The sequence below is a fragment of the Pieris rapae genome, chromosome 9 (assembly GCF_905147795.1).
Source record: "Pieris rapae chromosome 9, ilPieRapa1.1, whole genome shotgun sequence".
In the NCBI taxonomy this organism is placed as follows: domain Eukaryota; kingdom Metazoa; phylum Arthropoda; class Insecta; order Lepidoptera; family Pieridae; genus Pieris; species Pieris rapae.
Genome location: NC_059517.1, coordinates 3039000 through 3065884, shown reverse-complemented (window position 1 = coordinate 3065884; position 26885 = coordinate 3039000). Strand labels below are relative to the sequence as shown.

Sequence of the window (26885 nt, the reverse complement as noted above, 5' to 3'; positions counted from 1 at the left end):
TTGCCTTTAGACCGAAAAAGTCGACGGCATGTGTCAGGCATAGGAGACTGATCACCTAGTTGCCTATTTGATTGACAAATGATCATGAAACAGACTCAGAAATCTGAAGCCCAGACCTACAAAAAGTACAGCTGTTTCCAACTCGCTATGTATTTTAATCTCTTTGATTTGCAGTAATTTGAGATTGTTTTCTATCGAAAAATATTATATGTGAAATAAAATGATTGAAGCATTTTCATAGTGGAAGCGAGGATCAATGTTTTTAGTGGTTTGTGTAAAGGGTTGTGGAATAGTAGGTAGATATTAAAGTGCTAGGAATAAATTTGAAATGTTCCAGTCAAAGTTTCTCTGTATAAAAAAGCTCAAATGACCAAAGAACGCAAAATCTGTATCAATAAATATAATTGTTTGGAAATTAATTAACATATAAACGTAAATTACATATCAGTGATAACCATAATTTCACTTTGGTGATATGACTATGTCATTTTAATTGCGATTTTAACTTGACTTGGAGCTGGGACTGATTTGGACTATCCCCAGGTGAGGTTAAGTACTAGTGTATAACCGCTTTCAGTCGGCTTGATGCCTCAAGTATCCCGCCAGTAAGTAAGCCGCCACAATTTTAGAAAAACGGTTAAATACCCTCTTTTTATTAAATTTAAATATCCTAATTTCACCGTTTATACTTAAGTAACAGTCTGTTTTCATCTATGTTATCACAATTACTGGGCAGACAGAGAAGGCTGATCTAGGAAATGCTTATTAGAAAAATTGAAGAGCCTATTTGACAGAAATCGGACTGATTTATTTTTTTTAGGAATTGAGGGTTTAACTACAGACAAGTTTTCTCATATGACTATTGGATTTGATTAATGCTGTGTTAGGTTTTATGGAAAATCACAAAGCCATTGGCTATATCGACTGATTGTTAACAAACGCTCAAATGCAGCCTTTTGTAAAACGCTTGTGCCTGCTTATATAGATGTAAGATTTAGGTAAATAAATTTTTGTATTTGTGTGTTTGTGTGTATAACTTGTATTATTGATACTAGTAGCTTTACCATGAGTTTTAAAGATCTTTGTCAGAAAGATCATAAAATTTAGTCGTATTTCGACTTAGAGTTTGATAATTGTACTCATGGTATAGTAATAGTATCTACCCTTAATATCAACCCGAAAATTTACTAATAAACGTAACATAATTATGATTATTGTAACTTAAACAGCGCCCCGTGGTTATATTTGCAATTATGATCGTTCGAATACAATCCGTCTAGTTAAATTGATGGACCCAAAGATAATCTTTTGTAAAACCTGGGTTAATAAGTTTCAAAACAAGGACGATTTAATTGTTGGAACTTGAAATAATTTCATTTCATTGTAATAAGGTCTAATTACAATGTACAAATTTTATATTGTATTGATTATTAGCCCCGCTTTGAACAATGTGGTGAGCGAATATTAAGTGAATTAACTTAGGGCCAAATGTATTTTATAAGCACAAATCTTTGCCTTCAATGTAGCACAAGTTTTTATACAATTGTAAACTTTGTACACTTTTGTATTTTATAAATATAAAAAGTGAATTTAAACTTGGTTTTTATTTATAGTAAAAAGTATTATGGGAATACTATTATGCTTCGACATAAAGTTTTCATTAATCTAGTTATAAATACATTCTGATGAGTTTATGCAGATATAATATTGCGTCCAAGAGGTCATCACTTCTAGTAGATATTTATTTTATTAAACCTTAACAAGTATTTTATACGTGGCATTAAAAATGGAAGTGATTAGTAAAATACAAAATAATGGTAAAAAAAATAATTTAAAAATAAATTTTCATCATCAAATCTGTGATTATTTAAAATAATTTTATTCTGTCATTACCCAAGTAACAATGAAATTTACAAGCTGGTCCGAAAATAAGACAAAGCGACTAGCAATTTAAGAACGTTCGAAAAACAATATAAATATAGACTAGAATTTCACGTAATGTCAATGATAAATTCCCATTATTGTTCTGACTCCCAATGAATAAGTATGCTTTACTCTTTAATACTCTTAAGACATCTAAACTTTCTTAGAGGTAACTTGTTCTACAGTGTTGCGTGGTAAAAATGCATACAAACAAGTATACGCTATGGTCCATCGCTGAGGTTCACATGAACAGGTAATAACGAGTACCCTGGAGAAGAGTACATGTTTTTGATGAAATTACTTCTTGATTGGTGTTTGGGCACCATTATATAGATCCACGCAGCCATAAAGGCCAGCAACACACAGGCGGAAATAGTGCCGATTGCTATTCCGGTCAAATGCCTCTCCACAGCACACACGAAATACTTTTGATCCAAATCCATTACTTTACTATTAAAAAATTGCCGTGGTGTGAAGCATCTGAAAAAATATTTAAGTGATTAATTTAGAAAGCTAATACATTTCTCAATCCCTACTAATTACTTGTATAAAATATCGACGTAACGAAAAGCAGTACATGTTTTAGTGCGTTGTTTGTACAATTTTTGAGAGTAAAGGTGTTTTGTTGTACATTATGTCACTTTATTAAGTTAATTATAATTAACTAAATATTTTCGACGTCCTGGTGGGCAGAAAAAATGTGTCCAGTTTATGTTTCCACCATACCAACTTCTACAATTTAAGATTATTTATACAATAAAGAAATAAAGAAAGAAGAAATTTAGCTATATTACTTCAATCACGTACCGTAAATGCTCTGAATATTTATCATTAATCTGTAGCTTCTTTATCCATTTAAAACTGCAGTCACAATTCCACATGTTGCCCTGTAAATCCAAATGTACGAGCTGTCCAAAGGGAACCTCTAGTTTATTAGAAAGAGTCGTCAGTTTAGAGCCTTTTAACGATAAGTTTTCTAACGTAAAATCATCTGCATCTTCTAAGACATCTTGACCGAACGCAAGTTCGTTAAAATTAGTTAAATTTTTATTTCTCTCGAGTTGTAGGTTTACAAGACCTCGTAATGACGAGAAAGTAAATTCTGGTACTTCATTGATTGATAAATTATTCAGTAGCAAAACTTTCAAAGCCGGGTAATCAGAAAAATCTTCCCCCGAAATCTCAGTTATTGGATTATCTGAAAGATCCAGGTATTCTAGCGTTATGGGCAGTTCAAATACTGCGCCTATGTTATTATTAGAAATGATTAATTTTCTTATATCGTATGCGTCGACGAAGAAATTATCGTAGACTGTATTTAGGTTGATTCCACTTATTGATAATGATCGAATTTTATGAGTCAGGCCGTATCCACTTCTATCAAATAAGTTTTTATCTTTCAGGCTCATTCCCAAATCATTGTTATCGAGAATTATTTCCGATAGACCTCCGAGATGATGAAATGATAATGAGGACACTGTGTGAAATTTATTATTAGCAAGGTTTAAATACTCTAATTGGTTTATGTTTTTAAAAGTTTCCTTATCAATAATATTTAAATTGTTGTTGCTTAAATCGAGTTTCTTCAACTTCGGTAATTGTAGGGCTGTGCTTTCAATTTCCGTAATTCTATTGTTATTTAATAGTAATTCAATTAATGTATTTGATTTGAAGATTTTCGTTGAGTTTATAATGGTTAAATTATTCCAGGATAAGTCTAAGGAATACACTGTATCCGGGAGGTCGTAGTTGTCTTTTAAAATTCTAGGATTGTACGAGCAATCTATTGTTTCACCAAAATCCTCATTTTCACTATGATTTACACGACACACACAAAAATCACTGTCACACAACGTTGCACTTTGGACTCTGTGGCTATACACAATAAAAACGAGTGCACAAGTAAATAAATTCATTGTATATGGGTCGTCATTCGTCAATGCTCGACTATGTTATGATATTGCAAGGTAAATTGCTTATCAGCGTACCTCTGATAGCCGTTATCAGTGATATTTTGCGTATATTTCTCTACTTGTTAACAAGATGATGATGCGATTTTTGGATTAAAGTTTATTGATTGATACTATTGTGGTTAAGCAACACTTGTCTTAATATATCGAAATGCTAGAATTAATATAACCTTGAGCGATTCGTTGTTCACAAAGCGATAAATGCACAAAAAACGTGCAAATATTTTTCATTACTTTAATAAAAATTATTTTACCGGAATACAATTATTTTTAGTATTATGTTATTCTTAACGACGATAAAATTACCTATGATATATTTTTTTATTGTATGGTAATGATAAAAAGTACAAAGGCTATAACTTCTCACATATCTATTGAATTGTAGAAAAAGGATGGTAAAGTGCCTCCAACCTTAAGAGAGGATTTTCGATCAGTTTAACTTAGATGCTTGCTTGTTTGAGTCGGTATCATACGCCGCACTGGGTCGCAACTCGCAACTGTTTACAATCAGCGACGATCCTGCATGTTGTTCTAAGTAGGAGTGATGCAGTGTGTTGTGATTAGTAGCTGTATCTAGTGTTTTTAAATTAGTGGAGTATCTCTAAATGTTACATGCCCAATGTGATGTTATTTTCCTTACCAAAATAGCATAATAGCAATTGGGTAATAAGCTTTCTGTTTCCTTTTACTGGATACAATTGTATCTACTTAGTATTTGCAGGTATAAGACTTAAAAGCCTCCAGGTTGGAAATACATGTGTATAAACACTGCGTACTGTATGTAGCGTGTACTGTATAAAGCTCGCATAACCAATCAAAAAATGCATTAAAAAAAACGTTAAGAAACTATGTATAAGTAATAATTTAAAATTTCTATCTGTTCTCAAATCAAGGACGTAAAGCGGACTGATATCCTTAGACAATCAAGATTTCATTTAATAATTATTACGTAATGTTAATCTCTTAAATCTATGATCTCATACGTTCACGGTCAAAATTACCTATTAATATTTATGATTAGTCCGATTTAAAAAATGAGATTCAATTAGGAGGGAATTACCTGCTTTTTGTTTTAGTTTTAATTATAAACTAGTGAGTACCTGCGACTTAGCTTGAAAGTCAGTTACTTTTATTATTGAGCTGAACAGAATGTCAAATTGTTTTTAGCTTATGTGTATTTTTAGTAATATTCCAACAACCTAATTATAGCTTATTTTGAAAGGTCGATTTTTTTTCTTTCAATGAAAATCTAAAATGTTCTTCTTCAGTTACATGTGCCAGTGAGGTTTTAGTGCTAAAAACCTTTAGCTAAAAATACTAATAATAACTAACCTAGACTATGTAGGTTGTAATAAAACACCATTTGATATGTCTTAAATAAAGTGAATTAAGTTTGAGGTGCCAGAATTTTATTTTACAAAAGCATTTTGTTTAAAGGTTTTATAATAAGGCTTCAATTTCTTGTAATACATAAAAACATCATTAAAATATGTATTATTCACAAGACTAACTTATAATAATAACTCATTAAAAGCGACTTCTAGTGGTCTGTGCGTTGCCCTTAGTACTTGGATCTTCATGAGCCTGTAAATTAAAAATATTACATATAATATATAACTTACATTAATATAACCAAAAGCTTATTAGTTTAAAGACATTTCAAGGATAAAATTGAGTTATACACTGTTGGCCACTTGAGCATATTTAACTGGAGTATAATAACCATGATTATTAAAAAAAAATATACAGTATTGATTTCTAAATTATGAATGAACGAAAATTACCTGAAGTCGGGAATGTAATATTAACACGTATAATAATTATCAATCAAAGTCAAAATAGAGAGAGAGAGAGAGAGAGAGACAGAGAGAGAGAAGAGAAAGAGAGGAATACTTTGAGAGTTTATAAAATAAAAAAAATTATAAATTAAGACAACACTTCGATATCTTTTAGTATAAAACGCAGTCGCAATATTGGTACCGACAGAGGTATCCCTTCCAAAATTTCTTTATCTATCAGATTATAATTTTTCTCACTTTTAAAATCACATAAAAATGGATGCTGTGTTCTCCCGTTAAGCGTGTACAATTAGTTTAGATTGTTATTTCTATGACTTTCAAGAAATAACATTTTAAGACTTTATCATAATGCCCGTTGGCAATTTTTTTCAATAAATAAATTGCATGGAAATATTTTGAAGATTATATAGTTAGGTTAGATTACCTTAATAACAATAGAAGACCTAGGTCCCGTATTCCACAACTCCCCTTTGTCGTCGACGAAAGCGGCTTCCACTGCCACTGTATAGAGCCCGGCCGCATTTACACTGACCAATTGTTGGGCGGAGAAGAAATCTCGTATCGGGGTTACTGTCTGAACGGCAGTCAACACTGGTGCGATATTTGTTAATTCCACTGTCTGAAGTAACACAAATCAAACAGTCATGAATATATTGTAATTTCAGTCGAATTGTCATATTTAATTATAATAATTAATAATTGACATACGAGATTATCGTCACTGTAGAACGACAACCTCGTATGTCAAAAAAACATTTATTTTTTTATTGTCAGACTCGTCATCATTTAACTGGTTTATAATTGATGTAAGGGATTGGTAAGATATATAAGCCCTTTTACCATCCAAAGCTATGAGCAAAAGCACATAATTATATTTAAATTACGAACACTGACGAAATGAAACATAAACCTGGAAAATTGGAATAAAAACGGCAAGGGATTGGAAAATCTTGTGTTGATTGGAAAAGTGAAAGAATTTGGAGGTCTTTACTCCGTCGGTGGTCGTGTATGTTAAACATTATCCCATGGACTTAATGCCTAATTATGTAGTACTCTTTCTGGTACCGGCAAACTTCTTGAGCATTAAGCAAGGGAGTGGGGGAAAGTTTTCGCATCGTATCGCAGCGCGGGACACAAACGTCAACTGATTTATCAATCACGGACATTTGTTCAAGATGTTTGCCGGTACCTATACACAGGCTATTTTAATTTTATACCTTTTCATTGGTCCGCGGATGCGGCGTCGCCGTCACAGTTATCTGTACGCCTTTGACTTGTCTTATTGGTTTCTTCTTATTGCTAGAATAAATACAATATATACGTAAGCTTTTTGGTTTAACGGGTAGCAGTTAAATCCAATGTCAAATCTGCGATGCCCTACGGGTGTGTCACTTAAGACACCACAGAAATAAAAATATATTTTCTTATAAATTTTTTAAGTATTACCTATGCGGTGGCAATATGACTCCTTCTAAATTCAGGGCCAGCCTGTGCGATAGAGGTAAAGCGGCAGCATGATCAGCCGGCGGAGGCCTCCAAGGAGGGGACAAGGAGACGCGACATAGGGCTGCCGCGCCCCCGCCCGCGCATACGCAGCGTGGCCACACTGCGCCCACTGCACATGCGCGCACCGCCGCTATCACTGCTTCTAGATGCTGCGAGTAAAATTATTAATTGTTATCAATTATGAGATGTTTCAATGTATAAAGGATCTTCTTATGTTTTGTTTACATATGAGTTCATTGGTCTGCAGAGCTGATTAATTTTGTATAGATTAAATTTTTAATTTATATTTTTACAGTTAAATTCACTGTTTAGATTATACATAACATCTACATATATTTTCAGAAATATTGACTTTTGACTTAATTAAAAGCCAAATAAAAATTGGTTTTTGGCTTTTAATCCATCTCTTCCAAGCAATCACTATTATTATAACCCAAAATAATATTATATTTTATTAAGAAATAATTCAGATGTGTATATTGGAATATTTGTATAATGGAAATTTATTTAATTTTATAGGAAGCAAAGAAATCTTACCTAACTATAGAAATAGAGTTTAATCTATACTAATATTATAAAGAGGAAAGGTTTGATTTTTTGTTTGTTTGTTTGTATGAATTGAATAGGCTCCGAAACTACTTGGCAGATTTGAAAAATTCTTTCACTGTTGGAAAGCTACATCATTCCTGAGTGACATAGGCTATATTTCATTTTCAAAAAAATAGGCATCCTTACTAAAATTACGATAACATTAACATTTGTTTATTATTTGATACAATTCTAACAGATGGCGCTGAGTTAAAGGTAGTAGTTTGGCAAGACGACGTTTGCCAGGTCAGCTAGTAGTAAAATAAATTTATAAAATATAAAGTATAATATACCCTATGCGAAATTCCGGATCCAGTAGTGGGGTTGTCAAAAAGCTTGGCAGATATTTCCGCCAGAGCGACCGAAGGAGACAGAGCAATCGTCTCTTCTAGACTGGTTGGTTTCAGCTCTTTGTTAGTCAGTTCCGGTCTTTCTACTTGGCTCATCGTTATCCTTTCTAGGAATTGGGCCAACTGGCTGTACGTGTACTGAGAACTGGGTTGGATAGGGAAATATATCGTAAAGAAGAGAGAGAAGACAGATAGAGCCCAGACCAAAAAGGTTGAAGCGAATAATTTCATAATAATTTGGCCATAAGTTTGTTATTATTTTTTTGTTTCATATAGAAAAAAAACTTTCTGTATCTGACAGAAAAGTGTCTCCAATATATGTCATAATTATTTGAAATCTGGTATGCAGCCGGGTACTCGTTTGATATCCTTTATCTGTTCTTTATAAGCCGGATAGGCCGAATACCGGATAGTTACCGAATGTTTCATTTCTAATCATAGCATTAAAATATACAGTACATGGGCGCCTAAATAATAAAATTCCTCAATCTGAATGCAAAAAGGATACATATTGAACAGTCTGTGTGTAGAATGATGAGCGTGGAAGGCGGTCCGGGAGATGGCGCCGTATCGTTGCGCTAAAGAGTTGAGCGATCGTGTCGCGCGACGTAACGCAGTCACGCACGCGCCTGCACGGGCGGCGGGATCGCGCGCTGCCTTTTATTTATTTTATTGTAAGCAAATATGGTTAGTAAAAAGTATTGACTTGTTTAAGCTATCGCAGAATTTGCTTAAAAGGAGTATTAAGAATATTCAGCGCTCACACTCATATCATAACATAGCCGAATCAGATATTACAGTTACAGTTAAATGTATTTAAAAAAAATCTTGTCGTAAATGTTTAAAAATTTTGTGTATATTATATTTTATTTTTGGCTATTTTTTGTTAGGATTACGAAATCCATAAGTATCATTTTTAAAACTATTTTACATTTAACTTTCTAGTACTACAATCAGTAGCAATAAGAAGTAAGGATGCGAGGAATTGTTTAAGAAATACTTTTGCAAACCATAACATTTGTCAATTTAAATGTTTATAATTCTTATATTTTTACCTGCGCATGCGCAAGCGCAATAGCCGGTGGGGGCTGCGTGTAAACAGCCCTTGCGGCCGCAGCGGTTCTAGCTAAGGCCATTAAAGCCGTTGCCCTCGCACTGGCCCAGGCTGCGGCTAGAGGAGAACAAGCGGCACAACCCCCACAGCCTGTTGAGCAAACCCCCCCTCGCCCCGTGGAAAGGCCGGCGTCGCCGAATGCCTCCCATCCGGCACTTGCTTCTTCTAGACCACTGATGCCTACAAAAAACACCACATATACAACAAATTTTCATCTTGAAACTGCGATAGCGATTTTTATACGTTGTCATTATTGTTCTTTCAAGTTGAAAGTTGCATCCCTGGGCTACGTGTTGAGCTATGACGTGAAATAAATTATGTGTTGTTGGAAGGAAAAGATCATGGCTGCATAACACTAGGAGTATTGCGACTGCGGCAATAATGCTGCATTTGGCACAGGACAAGACTCGCTTCAATAATGGCGCTGATTTCACAACCTTGGTTGGCGCGGTACAAAAACTCAACATTGCAAAATTCACTCTTCGTTAGTTATGGGTGCTATCATATAGTCCGTTCCCCATACAACAGTTTCTAGTTACTATTATATTATCTCGATTATTTTAGTTGAAGTTTAGCTTTTTGTAAGATGTTTATGAAACCATTCCGTTTCGAAGGACTAAGAAAAATTTAGTTTTAATGCGTGTGATTAAACTAGTAGCTGCAGTTAAACATTTCTAACAACTTCGTACAGTTTTATGCAAACGACTACAAATACGATGTACGTACCAAATCAATTTTCAAAACCGGCTTTTAAAATTTGAAAAAAAACTTAACTACTAAATAACACAACCTAATATATTACGAATATAGTTTAATTAAATGCCGAGTTCTAGAAAGCTATCGAAACTTCAGAATACATAATATTTGAACAACTTTTACATGAAAAAATGTATATTCTCTTGGACAGTCATGGATAAAATTACTTTAAAGAAATTAACTAACCATTATTAACATGAGTTTTAAAATAAATAGCAATACTCACCATCCTCCAAAAGTTTAGCATCAGCAGCGGCAGCCCTATAGAGCGCTATGAGCCAGCGCTGAGCCGACTCGCTTGGGGCTTCCTCGGAGAGACGTTTCAATATGTCCGCCGCTAGCTTATGGTGGCCATATCTGCATAATATTTTCAATTTCGTCACATCAGCCAAATTAATTTAAATACGATTAATGAACAGAAGTTTCTATATATAGGGAAATGCTCATATATATATATATATAATATTGCAAAGCACTCATATTATCGGCATCTATAATTTAACTATATTCGGCCTTAGTTGCTTGCAGATTAGTTAGTGCGATATTGTTACCATGGTTACCAGTTGTATGTTCGGAAGTAATATCGTAACCATGGCAACCAATATAGTAATAAGATATTTTAATCTACATTTTTTATTCAATATAATATATAATACATAAACTTGAATACCTTAAAGCCGCTTTTGCAACCCTATATCTGGTCCAGCCATCAGCTCCGGTAATAGCATCGTGGATCCTCTTCATCCAAGAAGAATTTAGCTTCATAGCGAGGGCAGCTCTGGATCTCTCTTGGAGTAAGACAGTGCAGATCAGCACTAGCGTTGTGCCATCATATGAAGGGTCAGTTAGCGATGCTTCCCTTTAAAATTTATACACGGTAAAGTAAGTAAGAAAGCAATATTTTAGTACTAAAAATGAAAAACCAGGCGAATGAGTTCTCCGATTTACACACACACTCACATCAATATGAAGGAACTCAAAAAACTATTACAGTTGAAAAATATTTCACAATTTTTAATAAGGTGCAAATGCAATTGGATGTCGAGCTTGACGTTGGGACTGTGAGGCTGGGTCTATACTCAAAGCCCTCATCTATTTAGATGGATAGCGAGACCCTAACCACTAAAACACTCACACACACTCTCACACATTCAGCCTTACACACACCCTAAAGATGCGCTCTCGGGGTTCGCCAAGGCATTCAATCCAAGTGCCATTAGATTATACCAGAATAACATAGGCTATATTTATTTTAAAAATTATTGGATACACCACAAAATAATAATAAAATACACAAAATAAAGTGTGTAATGTGTGCACTCAGCATTATGTTGTGGAGCAGACATGTTCTACAGCGCTGGTCATTCTGCTAGAGACCACAATAGTAAGTTAAAAAAAATTTAAACAGCTTGTAAGATTACATTGATAAGTGATGTTCATTATTTGTGTTTTTCTATATTTTTTTTATTAGTATGAAATCCGTAATTGCTTGCGTATTTGATGCAAACTACAGTTATCTCTAGAATCTCTTAGACTTCTTACTTGGTGGCCTCCAAAGCTGGTAGCAAGAACTGAAGCGCGGGCGCACAGTGCAATCCAGCCAAAGCCGCCAAAGCCTCGAGCAGCGCCACCTGTCGTTTGCCCCCGGCCTCTTCTCTTGTCGTTGACAATTGAGCTCCAACTACAGCAGCGGTTCGCTCTGCATACAACATTGGTTCCGCCGTACTTAATTGAACCTAAGATTTTAAAGCGTCCTTGTTAGAAAAGTAAACACGTGTGGCACTGGGGGACTGCCGCGGTAAAGCTATTGCATAGCATTTTCTATCAACTTATGCAATTATAATCATTTATTTACTTTTTAATTATGCAGTATATTTTCTTTGATATTAATTCAATCTACCACTCTACCAGACAAACACGCCTATATAGTCTTTCTCACTCTAAAGCGTACCGGCTGCACCTATATTACGTCATCGTATTAGGTATTTTTCGTTACGGAATTTCTTGATTCAGTCGCCGCACTCAAAGCCCGTGATAAAATCTATGCAATAGCTTAAAAAATTTGTTCTAAAATTTGGTTTGCATTTTAACAAATAAGTTTTTTAAATGCTGAAAATTCATTGACATCAGATTTCAATGTGTACCTTTAGTACCATGAGTCTGTGTGGAAGGAGTACTGTTCTTACGTCTTAACGAGTGGATCCTCGACTAACGGAAGCACTGACTGGCCCGAAGGCGCCACTGGCTAAGTTCGAGAAGTTGAATATATCCTTAGCGGCCGAAATAAGTTTGTAAGGGCGTTTCAGAATATATTTTTTAATACAGTTGCTCAAAAAGTGGCATATTGCAGGGACGTATAGCGTTCGGAAAGAGGGCTATTACACACTCGTGCTTTTTCTTTACCGCTAGTGCGTTATCATTCCCAACTGTCAAAACAATGTCTATTAAAAATAAATGCATAGTTGTGTCGTTTTCATCTATAGATTCAACAAAATTTTACAGAAAAAGAAAAAATATATTAGAATTTATGAATTTATTCATGTAACGTAAGTTGATATAACAATGTTGACCACTTACCAAACATCGCAAGGCAATTCTTAGTGGCCTTATGTTCTGTTGAGGAGCATGTCCCGTAGATATGACCAGAGATTCTAGAGCCAACATTAAATCTGCGCCGTCTACTGGTAAAGTTTCTTCGTAACTGTTCAAAGACATATTTATATAATTTAGAATGATGTGACAGTGACAGTGTAAATGGTGCTTCATTGAGTAGGTTTGTACGCGTTCTGTACTTTATTGCTGTACGTTTTTGTAAAAAAGATTTTTACATAACAGATAAGCAGCTAAAAAAAATTGACCCATTTGAGGTCAATAAAAAAATTAAATGCTATATATTTACCTACAAAAACTGCATTTATTAAAATGGATACATTCACTAACAAATAAAATGTGTGTATAGACTCAGATGTTTAGAGTATTGAAATTGAAAATTGTGCCCGGCCAAAGGTTCGTCTCTCTCTCTCTCAACTCTGACATGTCAAAATCTCTAACATGTCAACAAATGATAGCTGTCAGAATTTTACGGAATTAAAAATCAGAGTATAATTCACGTGATGGTGGAGCCTATGTTTGTGGGCTCCAGCAGTCTTTTTTATTATAGTGGCGACGTCCTCTTCATTAAAATTACAATGGAGGTCGTTATTGCAAATGTACCTGGGAGCATTGACCTTCCCATAAGCATTTTGTTTTTTAGAGCGTAAAGTAATGCCTGAACATTGTTAGTTTTTGTACTATAATATTGCCTGAACTAATTCATACCAATGAACGACAATCCTAGTCAAGACATCGGCGGCGATAGCAGCGTGTCGCGTGTCAAGACTGAGGGTGGCGTCTGCGCAGTACTGGCGTAAGGCACTAGATCCGGCACGGGGACATCCCGCTGCCGTACACACCGCCGGACAACGGACTAGAATCTATATAGACCATACATAATCATTAATAATTGTGGGATATTTCACATGATAGTCAGGTTCTTTTTGCGAAAACACAAGAAATGATTCAAAACATTGATTCTATATTCTATTAATAAATGAAAAAGTATTCGTTAGTAAATAAAAAGAAAGGAAGTCTTGACATTGTCACTTGTCACACAAATTAATTTTCACCTAAAGATGCCATAACAATTCTAACAAATATGCACCTGCATAACTTGTAAGCACAACATAGTATGATCTGTATCTTTTGTTTCTGTAGCAGCTCGGACTAAATCCTGTATAGATTCCGCTGACCATAGAGCTGCGTGTTCAGCCAACTTTAGAAGGCCCACCAATGCCGCGCGACGAACTCCTGAACGGGGGTCATTCATTGCTAGGCTTAATAAAAGCTCGACCTGGGTAATAATTTTGCTAGTTTAATACACTGTATACAATGTATAAAATGTTAAATATATAAAAACTTGGGGAAACATTTGGATTAAGTGAATTACTTTACTTTATGACCTATAACCACTAGAGGGTATCTCTATATATATGTTATCCATTTGTGTTAAATGGAAAACATAAATTGTATGTTTCAATTCAATATTTATAACGATTTGTCACTTGACAACTCATTAAAAAACGTTTGATATTAAAATCTAGAATCTGATTGTGATAGTTAAATTTGTCTAAATCTGGTAAAAATATAATGTCAATAAAGTGATGTGGTAAAAATATACCTGGTCTGGTACATGAACTACAGTGTCAGCTGCGATAGCAGTGAGAGCTGTGATAGCTGCTCTAACAGAACTGGAGGATGGAAATCTTTCCAACAAGGATCTCAGAAGTTTCAGCACACCTTGAGCTCTAACAGCTGGAAAAAAAAATATATTTTTTTAGTTACACAGTATTCTTACCTTACAAAAGCCTACAGCTTATTTTTTTGTTCAAAAAAGTAAATATAGATTTCAGGTATAATAATGAAGACACCGCCTAATGTAATTAATTCATTAATCTCTAAATCCAAACAAAGAATTGAACACAAGTCTTTTCTTTAATAGAGACTGTAAAGAAAGTGTTTTAAAACACTTTCTTATGTTAAAAACCCTTATTAGTAAATATGGCCTTAAATTACGTAGTATTAAGTTAGGCTAGATTGTTATGTTCCATGATGTCTTAGTAAAGATGCAAGTATACAAAATAAATAAGTTTAACATGTACTAAAGCTTATTGGTTGTTACAACAAAGGTCCTTTATACATGGAAAACCACTTAACCTATTCCTACTCAGATTTCCTGACTAACTCCTGTTGAATTTTATTAAAATAGTAATTATTTTTATTATTTTCAATTATACATAAATCAGGGAATCAAAAATTGTGTTGTTCTTGCACCATATAGATTGTGTGGTGTGTATAACCAATTAATTAATATTTCTTGATTGAAGCATAATCAAATCAATATTTTTTTAGTATACCAATTCAGCTTTACTTTCAGTTAATTGAGGAGAGTAGTACAGGTCTTTAATACTTGTTTAATATTTGTACTTGTTACAATAAATTTAAGATACCTCCTCCATGTACAGTCCTTAGTGCTCTCACCAGCTTTGCACGCCTTTCAGCACCTGTGCTCTCACATTCTACCATGTCTGAAAGCTTATTGCACATTGCTACTGCAAAAGTACTGAAAAAAAGGATAATATTCAGGTGAAATTGGCTCTTCTCAATGAAAGGAGTTTAAATGCTAATTAAAAACTTAAAGGTGAGAATATTAAGAATATTGATTTTTAGATCATCTTACTTAGAGTGTGCTGCAAACTTTGTTGTTGCATAAATAGCAGCATCCACTTCAACATTATCATGACTCTCCAAGCCTCTCCTTATGGCGTGATGTACGTTTTGCCGTTCTGGTATAATTCCTGCGACAGCGCCCAAAGTCCTAAGTGCCAATGCCCTTGCAACTGGGTCATTAGAATGTAACACACCAAAAACTCTCCTTAAGAATTCATCTACGTTCAATATTTTATCCAAATGCTTTTCACTTTGTTCACAAACTCGTAGTACCCATAATCTTAAGAAGTTATTGCCCATACGAAATACATCAGACAGTTTTAGGAACGATGAATTGATAAGTATAGGAAATGGGTATTTTTCAAACAGACGGGGGAAACGGACGATTGCTTCGCATTGTTCGCCAACTTTTCCAGACCGCAGTCCTATAAAATAAATGTATTAAAAAGTAAGTTTTAATTTAAGCCGGGTATTTTATAAGATATAAGGTTATTCGGACCTTTGTCTAACTCTGTTAGAGCTGAGTTTGCGTCTTGTTCTGGTTCACCAGCATTTTCATTAAATGTATTCATTTTAACACCAATCATACCAGCACAAGCTTTTTCACACGAATATTTAATCGTTGTGTACAAAACAAATTACTAATAAGCAAATCTATCTCTATTCCTAAAGTATCGAATAATTGCATCTGTTAAAGTCAAATTTGACAAATTGACATTGATATTTGAAAGACGAAGAAGACAATTGGCACATGAATATTAACAATACAAACAATTTAATTAAAAAATGTGATGTATTTATTAAACAGCATATTAATTTGTTTACAAAATTGCGATATAAAAGATGTTAAAACCACTATATTTAGAAAATCCTTTCAAGTGCCATCTAGATAAAGTCTTCATGATTATTTTTCTTTTAACAAGCTAGATGGCGCACATTACTCGAATAATATTTAATGTAACAGCACAGATTTTTAACTTTAAAAATTTATCATGTTTATATGTTAAGTTAAAAACATTGAAACATGATATTTAAACATTTTATTATATTAAATCACAAAAATAATTAAGATTAACTTGGACATCTAAGGTAACCAATTTAGTGACAATGTTACAAAATTTAAATTATATCTAAATTACTTGGATAGATTTAGATTAGATCTAAATTGTATTTCAATAAAAATTAAGACTCAAGTGGTTATGTTGCCTAACGTTGTTAATCTACAAATCTAAGAATTGTAAATCGAGGTATTCATATAAGAACATTAATAAAATCACTAAGAAATCAAACAAAATAAAATAGGCAGCAGCAATATCTATAAAATCAGACATAAATCCATCGTCATTTTACTACTTTAGGCACATTATATACGTGTTGTCCGTCAGATCTTTGGATAGATTTAGACAGCTAAAAAAACAACTAAATTCAAGCGAAGGGGCACTCACACATTTATTTTATATACAGGTAGGTAGCACATAATTAACAACAAACAATCAAGCGCATAGTGTAGGTGGAAGCCTGAAATTAGTTGGTATCGGGTATTTAGTTGCAGTCGTAATTACAGCTGTCTGTGTCACCGGAGCTGTATGCCGCCATTACGGAAATTACACCCGGCCCGCACTGAGCTAATCTTTGACATCGCCCTGAATTCTCTCTAGGAATTATTATATAGAAAGTAAATACTACGTTTATTTTTTCGAAAAGATTATTTATTTACAGCTTAATTAAGGCAACGTTAAATTTTGTAGTCCCTTATACGAAATCTTAAATCGTAAAATCGTTCAAAAATATATGACTCTTCTAAATAGACTCAAATTAGATAAAATTTGGCTAAGCAATAATTTTAGTAGATCTGTTAAAATAATTTACTTCTTCTATCTAGATATATTATTATAAAATTAAACAAGTCAATCATTTGCGCAAGAAACACTTACCAAACTAAAATGTAATCATTAAATGCGACCTTTGTTTAACATAATCTTGGTATAATCTCCCTAAAGCTGTAAATCCTTCCGGGTAAGAACAAAAGAGTGTTGTCACTATTATAATTGTGTGAAAAACGCAAGTTACGGACTCCGAACCATCCGGCCATAATGATAATAGTCTGGCAACATTCGACAATAACCATTTCGTAAATGCAAATGAGTATAAAAAATACAACAATGAAATAAGGTTTAAATTCGCTTCTTTTCTTACTAAAAGCTTCTGGTTTTGAAGGTACAATGGTGAATGGGTGGATTAGTTTTGGGTGTTACCTTTTAAAGATTTGTGGTGTGATGATAAGATTCATGGGTATTTTGGTTATTAGTCACGGGTTATCTGAGATTTGATATAGCCTTTTGTTAACCGGGGCAAGACAAGATTCACGAAGATATGCCGAATTGTTACATTTTGTAAATTTATTTAAGTTCATATTTTGTAACGCCATTAAAACATACAATCGATCATGCAATAATATATTAATAATCATAAAGTATATCAAGATATATAGCTAGAAAAAAAAGATTTTATTTGATTCACACATAGTTGCAAAGAAACACAAATAACACAACACATAAAAATTACAAGGAATACAACGGGCGGCCTCATCGCTAACAAGTGATCTCTTCCAGGCAACCCTAGTAAGAAAAATAAATAAAAATGATGAGTGCAAGAAGTTCATAGATCTGAGATATTCGCTTAAAGATAAAAAGGTGATCAGGTCACCACAGAAAAATATAAATAAATATATTTAGCTTACGTATAATGTTTCTAAATAAAGAATGTTGCCTGTTCACGTCCCCGTCTAATTTAAATAAATATAAGTACAAAATATGAACGCCTGAATAGATTAAGTTTATCTTTTTAAATTCTATTGTCCATGTCAATATTATTTTTAGGCTATAATAGGTGTGATCATGTGCTGTGCCGATTATGATGCGCCCAAGTGTCAGGCAAATATTTGTTCGACACTGCGAGCCGATTTTATACTAATCCCGTATAAAATCGGCTCATATACGTATGTCAATACGAGGACACAATTTGTTTATACAAAAAACAGATAGTTTCAATCGTGGTTCCGCATCCAAATTTTTTTCATTGTATTATTTACTTTTAAACTTTCTACAGTCCAACTAAAACCTTAGACATTTTTTTTACTCAACGTTGATTTATCTTTTGATGATTTCATAAGTAACGATAGGCAAGTTAATATAATTTAGATATTTTAATCCCACGCAAATATTAACTACTTAATATAAAAATAATCAGTATTTTCCGGTTTCTCAATTCAAATTAATTTTTAAATGTCAGTATTTCAAATATGGAAACCGATTAGAATAGCTAAGCTACTCGAATAAAATATTTTCTCGAACTACGAAACCCAAAAGCATTAGTGAAGTTAGCACATAACATGAGTGACAATGACACGGGTACAATGGCATTCGGGACCCCTGCTATTTATTTGCACTGAATTATCCCGCCATAATACCTATACACAATAAATGGTGTTAGTTTTTATTTGGCCACTGGTGTCAACGTTGACGCCATGCCTGACGACAGAATTGCGGTTCAGCTGTGTTAAGTTTAATGTGTATACCTCCTCAATATATTTCGTTAACAAAAGTAAAGCCTACCTTATACGCGGTAAAACAGTGGGTTAACAGAAACAGGTTGTGTTCGTTATTTAAAGCATATTAAACGTAAATATTTAGGTAGTTGTGGGAAGGATTATATAAAAAAAAATTATAGAGCTTTAGTATTTTGAACTTATTTCTAAATAATATACGATATTCTGAACAAATTTCTAAATAAAACACGGTATTTTGAACAGAACGGCCACATTAATATTGTAATGAACAATTAAAACTTGATCTTTTCTATTAAGAATAAACTTAAATAACCATTAACCAATATTTAAATTCTCACAATACAATAATCAAGCTATTACGTAGTATTCATTAATGAATGATTAAGTGCGGCAGTTAGAATAAATAATATTAATTAAGCCTACTATTTTCCTTGAAACATTCATCCATCTTTACTCTGAAAAATGCTCAAGACAGAGAGAGATCTTAAGCATATTTCTCCCAATATTCCCCACACAATTCTTTAAACTTGTCACAGTACCCTGCACGAGGCTATCCTCTCTTTCTTTTCCCTGGCCTTTCCGGTAGTAATAATGTAAAAACTTATTTAGTTTTTATAAAGGAGTAAAATTAATTACACTCATCGGTAACTTTTGCACTTATAACTTCTCGCCTGTGTCTTTTCTGTGCTTTAGCGATTCTAATATCTCACTGATTAGAAAAGACAGTAGTGTACATGCATAAGCTGATTCTAGAGTTAAAAGGGTCCTTCTGTCACTTCTATATAAACGTGTACATAGCCATTAAGCAGTAGCAAATTGTACAATCGCAGAGGGAAGTCATTTGATCGTAATGGCTGCCAGCACAAGGGGTGCCTAATAAATCAAATTACTAATATGCACGTTACGTTGTAACTGCCGCGTCGGTTCGTGACTATTGTTAATATTTTGTCTTATAGTTATTCTATTACATAGCAGTTCCTACCGAAATTCTATTACCGGTATTCATTAGCTGTTATTACTAAAGGAGACGAAACAGTTGTTTCGTTATAAGTAAAATTGACTTATATTCATTATTTTTCTAAAATTAATTCGAACATTAATTAGTTGTTTTTTAAAACTCTCATATTATAAAGTAGATTAATTCTAATAGTATCTATTTGAATTGTCCACATCTAAACTCAGGTAATAGCGTTTGGCTAATGTATATTTAATAAATACTTAAACTCCAAATGGGTTGAAAAATTACACGAACTTTACATCGCAAATACAGTGCTTTTAAGATACATTATGTATACTGTATTTTGATTGATACATTAAATTGATACGAAAATTTTCTAATCATTTGTGGCATTATTTTTTTGTATATTAAAAATTGTATATGCAATAAAATTCATATATTCCTAACAAAGAAGGTTCTATGACCTACGTTAAGCAATTTTCAAAAGAATATTATTCCAAACAATTATCCTATTACTAACAATTAGTTCAGAGTAATATGAAACTAGTTGTGGTCACAATAATGACACACCAGAGAGACTAAAAACCTTTATTTCGTCGCTGTAAGGGTGAATATGTACGAAATATTTGTGGGTTGGGATCGTCTACGTTGTAACTTGATGCTGTGGGTAGGTTTTGATACTTCATAATTATTTCACAATACCAAATGTCTATTTGAATTAAGGGGAATGTTTGAAATACAATCAAAGAAATTCCATAGAATTATTGAATGAAATCTTTAGTAGATTACGATTGAACGCATAAACTTCTGAGAAATTCTGGTATGAATTGATATTTCTACTTTGAATGGAATATGAAAAGACAGTTACATAACACGTTCATGTACCTATTGAAGTCTTAGTTATAATAAAACAATTTAATATTTTTAATAAGATTCACAAACAAAAATAAATATCAAAGTGAACCGACTTATATAGGTACCTAACAAACATTACAGGATTTTCTCGCGCTCAACGACATCCTACGCCGCTCTCTTGCATACACGAAGCCAGCCATTTTGGAGCTGTTGGCTTCGTTAGAGACGATGGCAAGCGGCAGGATGGGATGTCGTTGATCCTGCAACGGAACGCGTTACTAAACACATTTAAACTTTACACATTACATAACTTTAGAAATAATTTAAAATTAAATAATCTTCTCAAAATATTACGTGGCAAAATGGAAAATAATGAATAAAAATATATGAGTAGAACAACTCCGATTTAGTTCGTTATTATTATTATCATGTATGATCATTAATTATATTTAAAAACTGTTGTCTACAACGCCATGCATACACGGCATTCTATATTAAGTACATTTAAAACGGATTGCACAATGTACAAGCCTATGTATGGTTTTTCTCTTTTAATGATTTTAAGGTACGCTCTTATAACAACAGCTTAGTTGTAACACCGTTACACCACTCTGAGAGCAGCAGTTACTATGTATTTTTGTGTACATGCGATATAAATAAAAATCCCTATATACTTCGAAGTTTGAATTTTTAGTTTGGTATAATAAATTGTGTTGGCCTAATCTCTTCAGCGACTCTCATACCTGATGTCGTAGGTCCGATCCCGTCCTGTGCACCAATGGACTTGGTCTATGTACGCAATTAACATTCACTCGAATGATGAGGAAACCGGCTTGCCTTAGACTTAAAATGCGACGGCGTGTGTGTGTGGCAGGCGCAGGTTTCCCTTGCCTATTAGATTGACAATCATGAAACATATACAGAAATCTGAGGCCCCGATGTATACAGGTTGTAGCGCCACTCATTTATTTATATTAAATATTTAAGTAAAACTTCAGGGTCTCGAAGGATTCTTGAAGTAGAACCATTGCCTAAAAGGCCGGTGTTCCGAGCCTCCCGGCAGAGCGAATCCTTGGGCGGCGGTATCACTTAAGGTTAGATGAGCCTTCTGTTCGTTCGCCATTTATACTGAAAAAATACTTCTAAATCTTTTTATATCAATCATATATATTATGGGTCGGGTGCATTATCTGGATATAATGGAGAGACTAGGTCTACGGGTACTAAGTAGAAACCTAAGGCTTACGTCTAAACTTTTGGATGCACCGCGCGCACATTCCAACTTGGTTAGCAAAGCGCCACTCACGCGAGCGATACAAATAATAATTAACAAAAATTTTGTTGAGGTAGACCTATTTGTTTGTACACTGGCTGGGTATTATTTTGGTGTTCTATCAAATTAGTAGTAACTGTTAAGGTAGAATAATTTAGTGGAAAAAAAAAATGTTAGTTTGTATTGTTAGATAAATTTATACAAAGAATAGTTGACGGGTTCTTATGCTATGAGTTACACGATCTGAATTAGTTCTCTCTTCCATTATACATAAATTAATATCTTGAGAATTAACTATTTAACTCGGTGTGAATGCTGATTTCTCTTGCGATAACGGATAGTTACGTACCTTAAGTGCATTATAATGAATTCGCTATCAACGAAATCTCGTACATTGTTTGTTTTGTTACGAATATGCGTAAGCGCAGTTTAAAAGCATTTAATTTAGAACTATTTGTTTTACTAGTGCAGTTGAACTAGCTGAAGCTTTTTATATGCGGATTAGGTGTTCAGATTGATAATAAGAAACTTTGGTTCTGTATGAATGTATACATATAATTACTAATAAAAAACGAAAATTTGTAAATTTGTAATGTAGACATTATAAAAGGTATCTATTTGAAAATAGATCGATTTTAACTTTTAAATATTCGCTCGAACGGTAAATATAAACATTGTGAGGTAACCGGCTGGCCTTAGACCCAAAAAGTAGACGGCGTGTGTCAGGAGGCTCAGATCACCTACTTATCTATTAATCTGAGGCTCACGCCTAAAAAACTGTAGTATTAAAGGGAAGGGTTTACGTAATTTATAAATCCACGTTTTACAATTGTATGAAACAAACTACACAGCTTATGTAACACATTCTATCACTTTCTTAACCCACCCTTCAGTATCAGACCTTTAAATATTAATAACAATAGTCAATACGTATCTAGCTGTGTTCAAAATGGCGTCCCCTCAGCGCGACATAATTGCGTTTTACAATGAAGTTGACATAATAACGTAGCGATACGCGCGCCGCGGGGCGCATCCGTTACGAATATGGCCGAGTGATTTTTACATTTTATTTAATATTCCATTGAAAATTTATAATGTGAAGTAAATTTATAGATAATACAAGTGAATGTAAAGTTACTCTTAATTTAAAGCTTTTTTTATATTTAAAATAAGTACGTAGATGGCAGATATTCTCTATATATATTGTTGTTCATCAGCTGTTTTTGTTCATTTGTTTTAGGGTAATAAGATCAGACTTCGGTGTTAACCACATTTCACGAGCACTTAAACCAAGTTTTTGTTAACCTTTTGGTTATATTTATCTGGTTAAAACTGGAAAAAAATGTGGAAAATTTAAGGGTAAATTACTTTGACTGAGTGTAATGTTTATTTATTTATTTTATCACGCCTTTTTCTTGAAGGCAGATATCCGTCTTGATATACCTTTCTCGCTTCAACCACTTTTATGAAATTCACCACCATGCATGCTTGGTTAAGGGTACATACTTTGTTTAATACATCCTGGGTTTGGTCCAGGTGGAATTCACTGTCTATGTTACTATGGAATAAATATTTGGTGTTGGTTGTATGGTGATGAAAAACTTCGTGAAAACAAAAAGAAACTACATACATTAGGCCTGTAGCAGACCTAGAGGTACAACCTCTGCCTACTGGATTTTTTTATAATTATTAGCTTGGTTAATCATAGCATACTCAGTAATATCTCGATTCAAATTCATTTCCCCAAATATTTGTAATTTTTTACTTATTCCGCTGCGGTATTTACGTCTTCTGTAAAATTTAATTCTAATATGTAAACATCGTTAAACGATACAAATCGATTGTAACATTGTAACGGGATTGAACGGGATAATTTATTTAGTTAGTAACGTGAGGCTATCGTCTCAGGTTTCAGTTGGTGGTGACGGGTTAATGTAGTTATTTCGACCAATTAAACATTGATAATATTGTAAGCTTTGTTTATTTTATTAACATAAAAAGTGCAATATTGTGTCTCCGTTTTACCGATTCGCACTGAGCTTTATACGCCTGTATATCCAGAAATAGATCCTTCAGGGATGGGCTAAATTAAACTATCTTTTCAGTCTGAGCTTAGAACAGTCCGATATGCTTTAAAATGTCTTCATCTGCTATTACGAATGTCATACGAGTCTGTGACAGGTGAAATGTTAGGCCACAAAGTAATATGTGTTTATTAATCAAGAATCAAGATATTGTAGAAATCAAATAATTTAAAATATATTTATTTATATGTAGAAGATTGCCAAATTTCGGCACTTAGACATATTAACACTTAAACGCAAGCGATCAATGAATTTTTTGACTCTCTAACTGACAACATCTTAAAGTGGTAACCTGGTTTCGTATATTGGTAACTCTGTCCTAGAAATGTAACTGGAGAAAAGTAGTTGCTGATAGATGATTTGTAGTTGACTTTTGGAATCTTGTCGTCCGAGAATACTTCAAAAACTTTTTGATAAAAAGAAGGTTAAAACTGACACAGTTTTTTATGCCACGTTAACAATGTGGTATGAAGATTACGTAGAGGCGTCTAATCTGACGGCTTAGTGGATTCACAATGGGCTGTCGATCGTGGAGGCGTCCGGCCGAGCTAATGCCTCGCAATCCGCTTACTGCGTGGACACGCGTGCGGCTCAAGTAATAGCTTGAAGCGTTATAATATTTCACCTGAAAATAATTATTGTATCAAAATATTGTTTTTATCTAAGACTGTAGGAAAATTGTGTTTGGTTCTTTGTCTAGGTCGAGTCAATCCGTTTTAATTACAAAGTTTTGGGTATACATAATTATTATTTGCTTAGATTATTAAATAAATTATAAAAACATCTCACTGTTGGCTTAGAGGCTTCAGGATACTTTCATGATTTGGGGTCCTAGGTTCGATCTGTGCCTTTACACAAATACTCTATCTATTTAACACTTGCTCGTAGAGTTAAGGAAGACATCGTTTGGAAATCGGCATGCCTTAGACCCAAGAGGACGGCGTGTATCAGGCAGAGGCCTGATTACTTACTTAGCTATTAGAAAAATAAATCACGATACGAAAGTCTTAGTCTAGACCACTAGGAAGTGACGCCATTGGTTTTTTAGCCTATTTTATTGAAAAAATATATCAATGATTCTTTATTAAGGAATGCGGACAAATACATATATTTCGATGTAACTGCCTACTGGAAATTAAGTAAAATAATTGTATAGTATACGACACTAAGGTATTTAAAGAAATGTCTTGATTATAAACGCTTATGTCCATAATCTGTACCACAACATGTGGAGCGTACAATTTTAAGAAGTGTCTCAACTTTCAATAGTGATTTCCCACTAAACGATGTATTGATGTGCTTTGTATATCAGATAATATAGACATGGATCTGTGGCCACGGTCTATGGCCAGTCTGAAAGCGATCGCTGGTCTGTGCTCAATTATCTTTGAATTATTTTGTCTATGGTATTTGGTAAACACCTGGGTTGTGTTGAGATTTCAGGCGCAAAAGGTGGCATTCATAGATTTACTATGATAGTTGTTTTTGTTTAGGAATATCATTACATACCGATCTAAATATATGATATTTTATTTAATACGAAGGCGTTATGAAACAAGTTTTTTACGATTTAATTTTGTTGATTAATATTTAAGTTTAATACTTACTACATTTGCTAAATAATTAAAAATCGTTCGTGTCGGTTGCATGTTATTTATTTATATAAAAAATACAACCTTCTAAAATATAACATTATAATTAAGTAGTTCTATAATGAACATACTATATGCAAAAATGTACCTAAATACATAGTAATAATTTTAAGTTATTAAAATCTTTTTTAAAATAGTAAATTATATTTAAATGTAAAAAAGTTTTCATTATTCCATACCGTACACCCTAATCTATGGTCTTAATACTGACCCTATGTCGTAAATAAGCTTAAAGTAAACATAAACATTATTTCAGTAAACCGATGAGCTTACTAAAGCTCCCACAAGTGATTAGTTCACCCCCTAACATATTAAAACAACATTATTGTTCATCAAATTTTGACAAAAGAAAACTTTGCTTTATATTTATTAAGATTGAAACTTTCATAATCGTAATATGGTATATTTTATAATCGGCGTATTAATCATTGTTTCACATTAGTTTATAACTTTATTTATTTATAACTGAAATACATATTACCTTTACAGACTATGCCGAGAAAAAATATTATAATATATATAACATTAAACACATAATATACAATATACTTTCAATCTGCAAACATATAAATAAGTATATCGATAGTGTCTGAGACTGTGGCAACCTTATCCTTGCTACAGACAGTTTAATAATATCGGGAAAAAAACTAACAGTCTTTATGGGGTAGCATGGCAAATGTTCCATATGTTGCATTAAAAAAGTTGATTTCGCTAAAATATCATATTTAGGCAAAACGAAGTTCGCGGACCAGCTAGTGTTCAACAAAATAGGTGCAAAAACGTTTGCCACATTAGAGTTATTTCAGGAAATTACCAGGAGAATTTTTAATTATGCATCTTAGTACAGATATATTTTAATTATATGCTTATCATACCTAAATAATAGAAAAATAATATAGACATATCTATGTCCACTATAAAACTATTGGTCTAACCCCAACCAGTCTATTAAATTCGCTTTCCAATGCTCACTGATTTTTAAATCTGTTTCAATAACATAAACAACACTACATTCGTCCTTTTCTAACGCATTATGTAAGAACAAGACACGTTATGTGGGGTTCGCAAATCCTGTCAGTGATTGACAGTTGACAGCTGACAGGGGCTGCCATTGGGAATAATGTGGTGAAAATGTTAATCCTTTCAACCGACTGGGGTAAATGAGGGATTGTTTTAGGGAAATTGTTAATACCATGCTTACACATTAATTAATTATTAATGGAC

The 26885-nt window shown here is 33.4% G+C and overlaps 2 protein-coding genes across 2 annotated transcripts; both read right to left on the bottom strand.

Moving 5' to 3' along the window:
- Positions 1-1863: 1863 nt before the first annotated feature.
- LOC110999769 (leucine-rich repeat-containing protein 15-like) lies at positions 1864-3895 on the bottom strand. Its single transcript, XM_022268994.2, has 2 exons — positions 2731-3895; positions 1864-2403 (listed from the first exon to the last, which is right to left on the bottom strand). Exons 1-2 carry the CDS (start codon positions 3837-3839, stop codon positions 2145-2147), a joined length of 1368 nt encoding a protein of 455 aa, XP_022124686.2. The 5' UTR covers positions 3840-3895; the 3' UTR covers positions 1864-2144.
- A 1392-nt stretch (positions 3896-5287) lies between these two features.
- LOC110999753 (integrator complex subunit 7) lies at positions 5288-15945 on the bottom strand. Its single transcript, XM_045629588.1, has 17 exons — positions 15771-15945; positions 15282-15696; positions 15052-15164; positions 14223-14356; positions 13707-13895; positions 13325-13479; positions 12584-12707; positions 11549-11742; positions 10677-10865; positions 10233-10363; positions 9192-9430; positions 8645-8793; positions 8080-8281; positions 7139-7347; positions 6910-6991; positions 6117-6311; positions 5288-5477 (listed from the first exon to the last, which is right to left on the bottom strand). The coding sequence occupies exons 1-17, from the start codon at positions 15856-15858 to the stop codon at positions 5421-5423; spliced, it is 2865 nt and encodes a 954-aa protein (XP_045485544.1). The 5' UTR covers positions 15859-15945; the 3' UTR covers positions 5288-5420.
- Positions 15946-26885: the final 10940 nt, after the last annotated feature.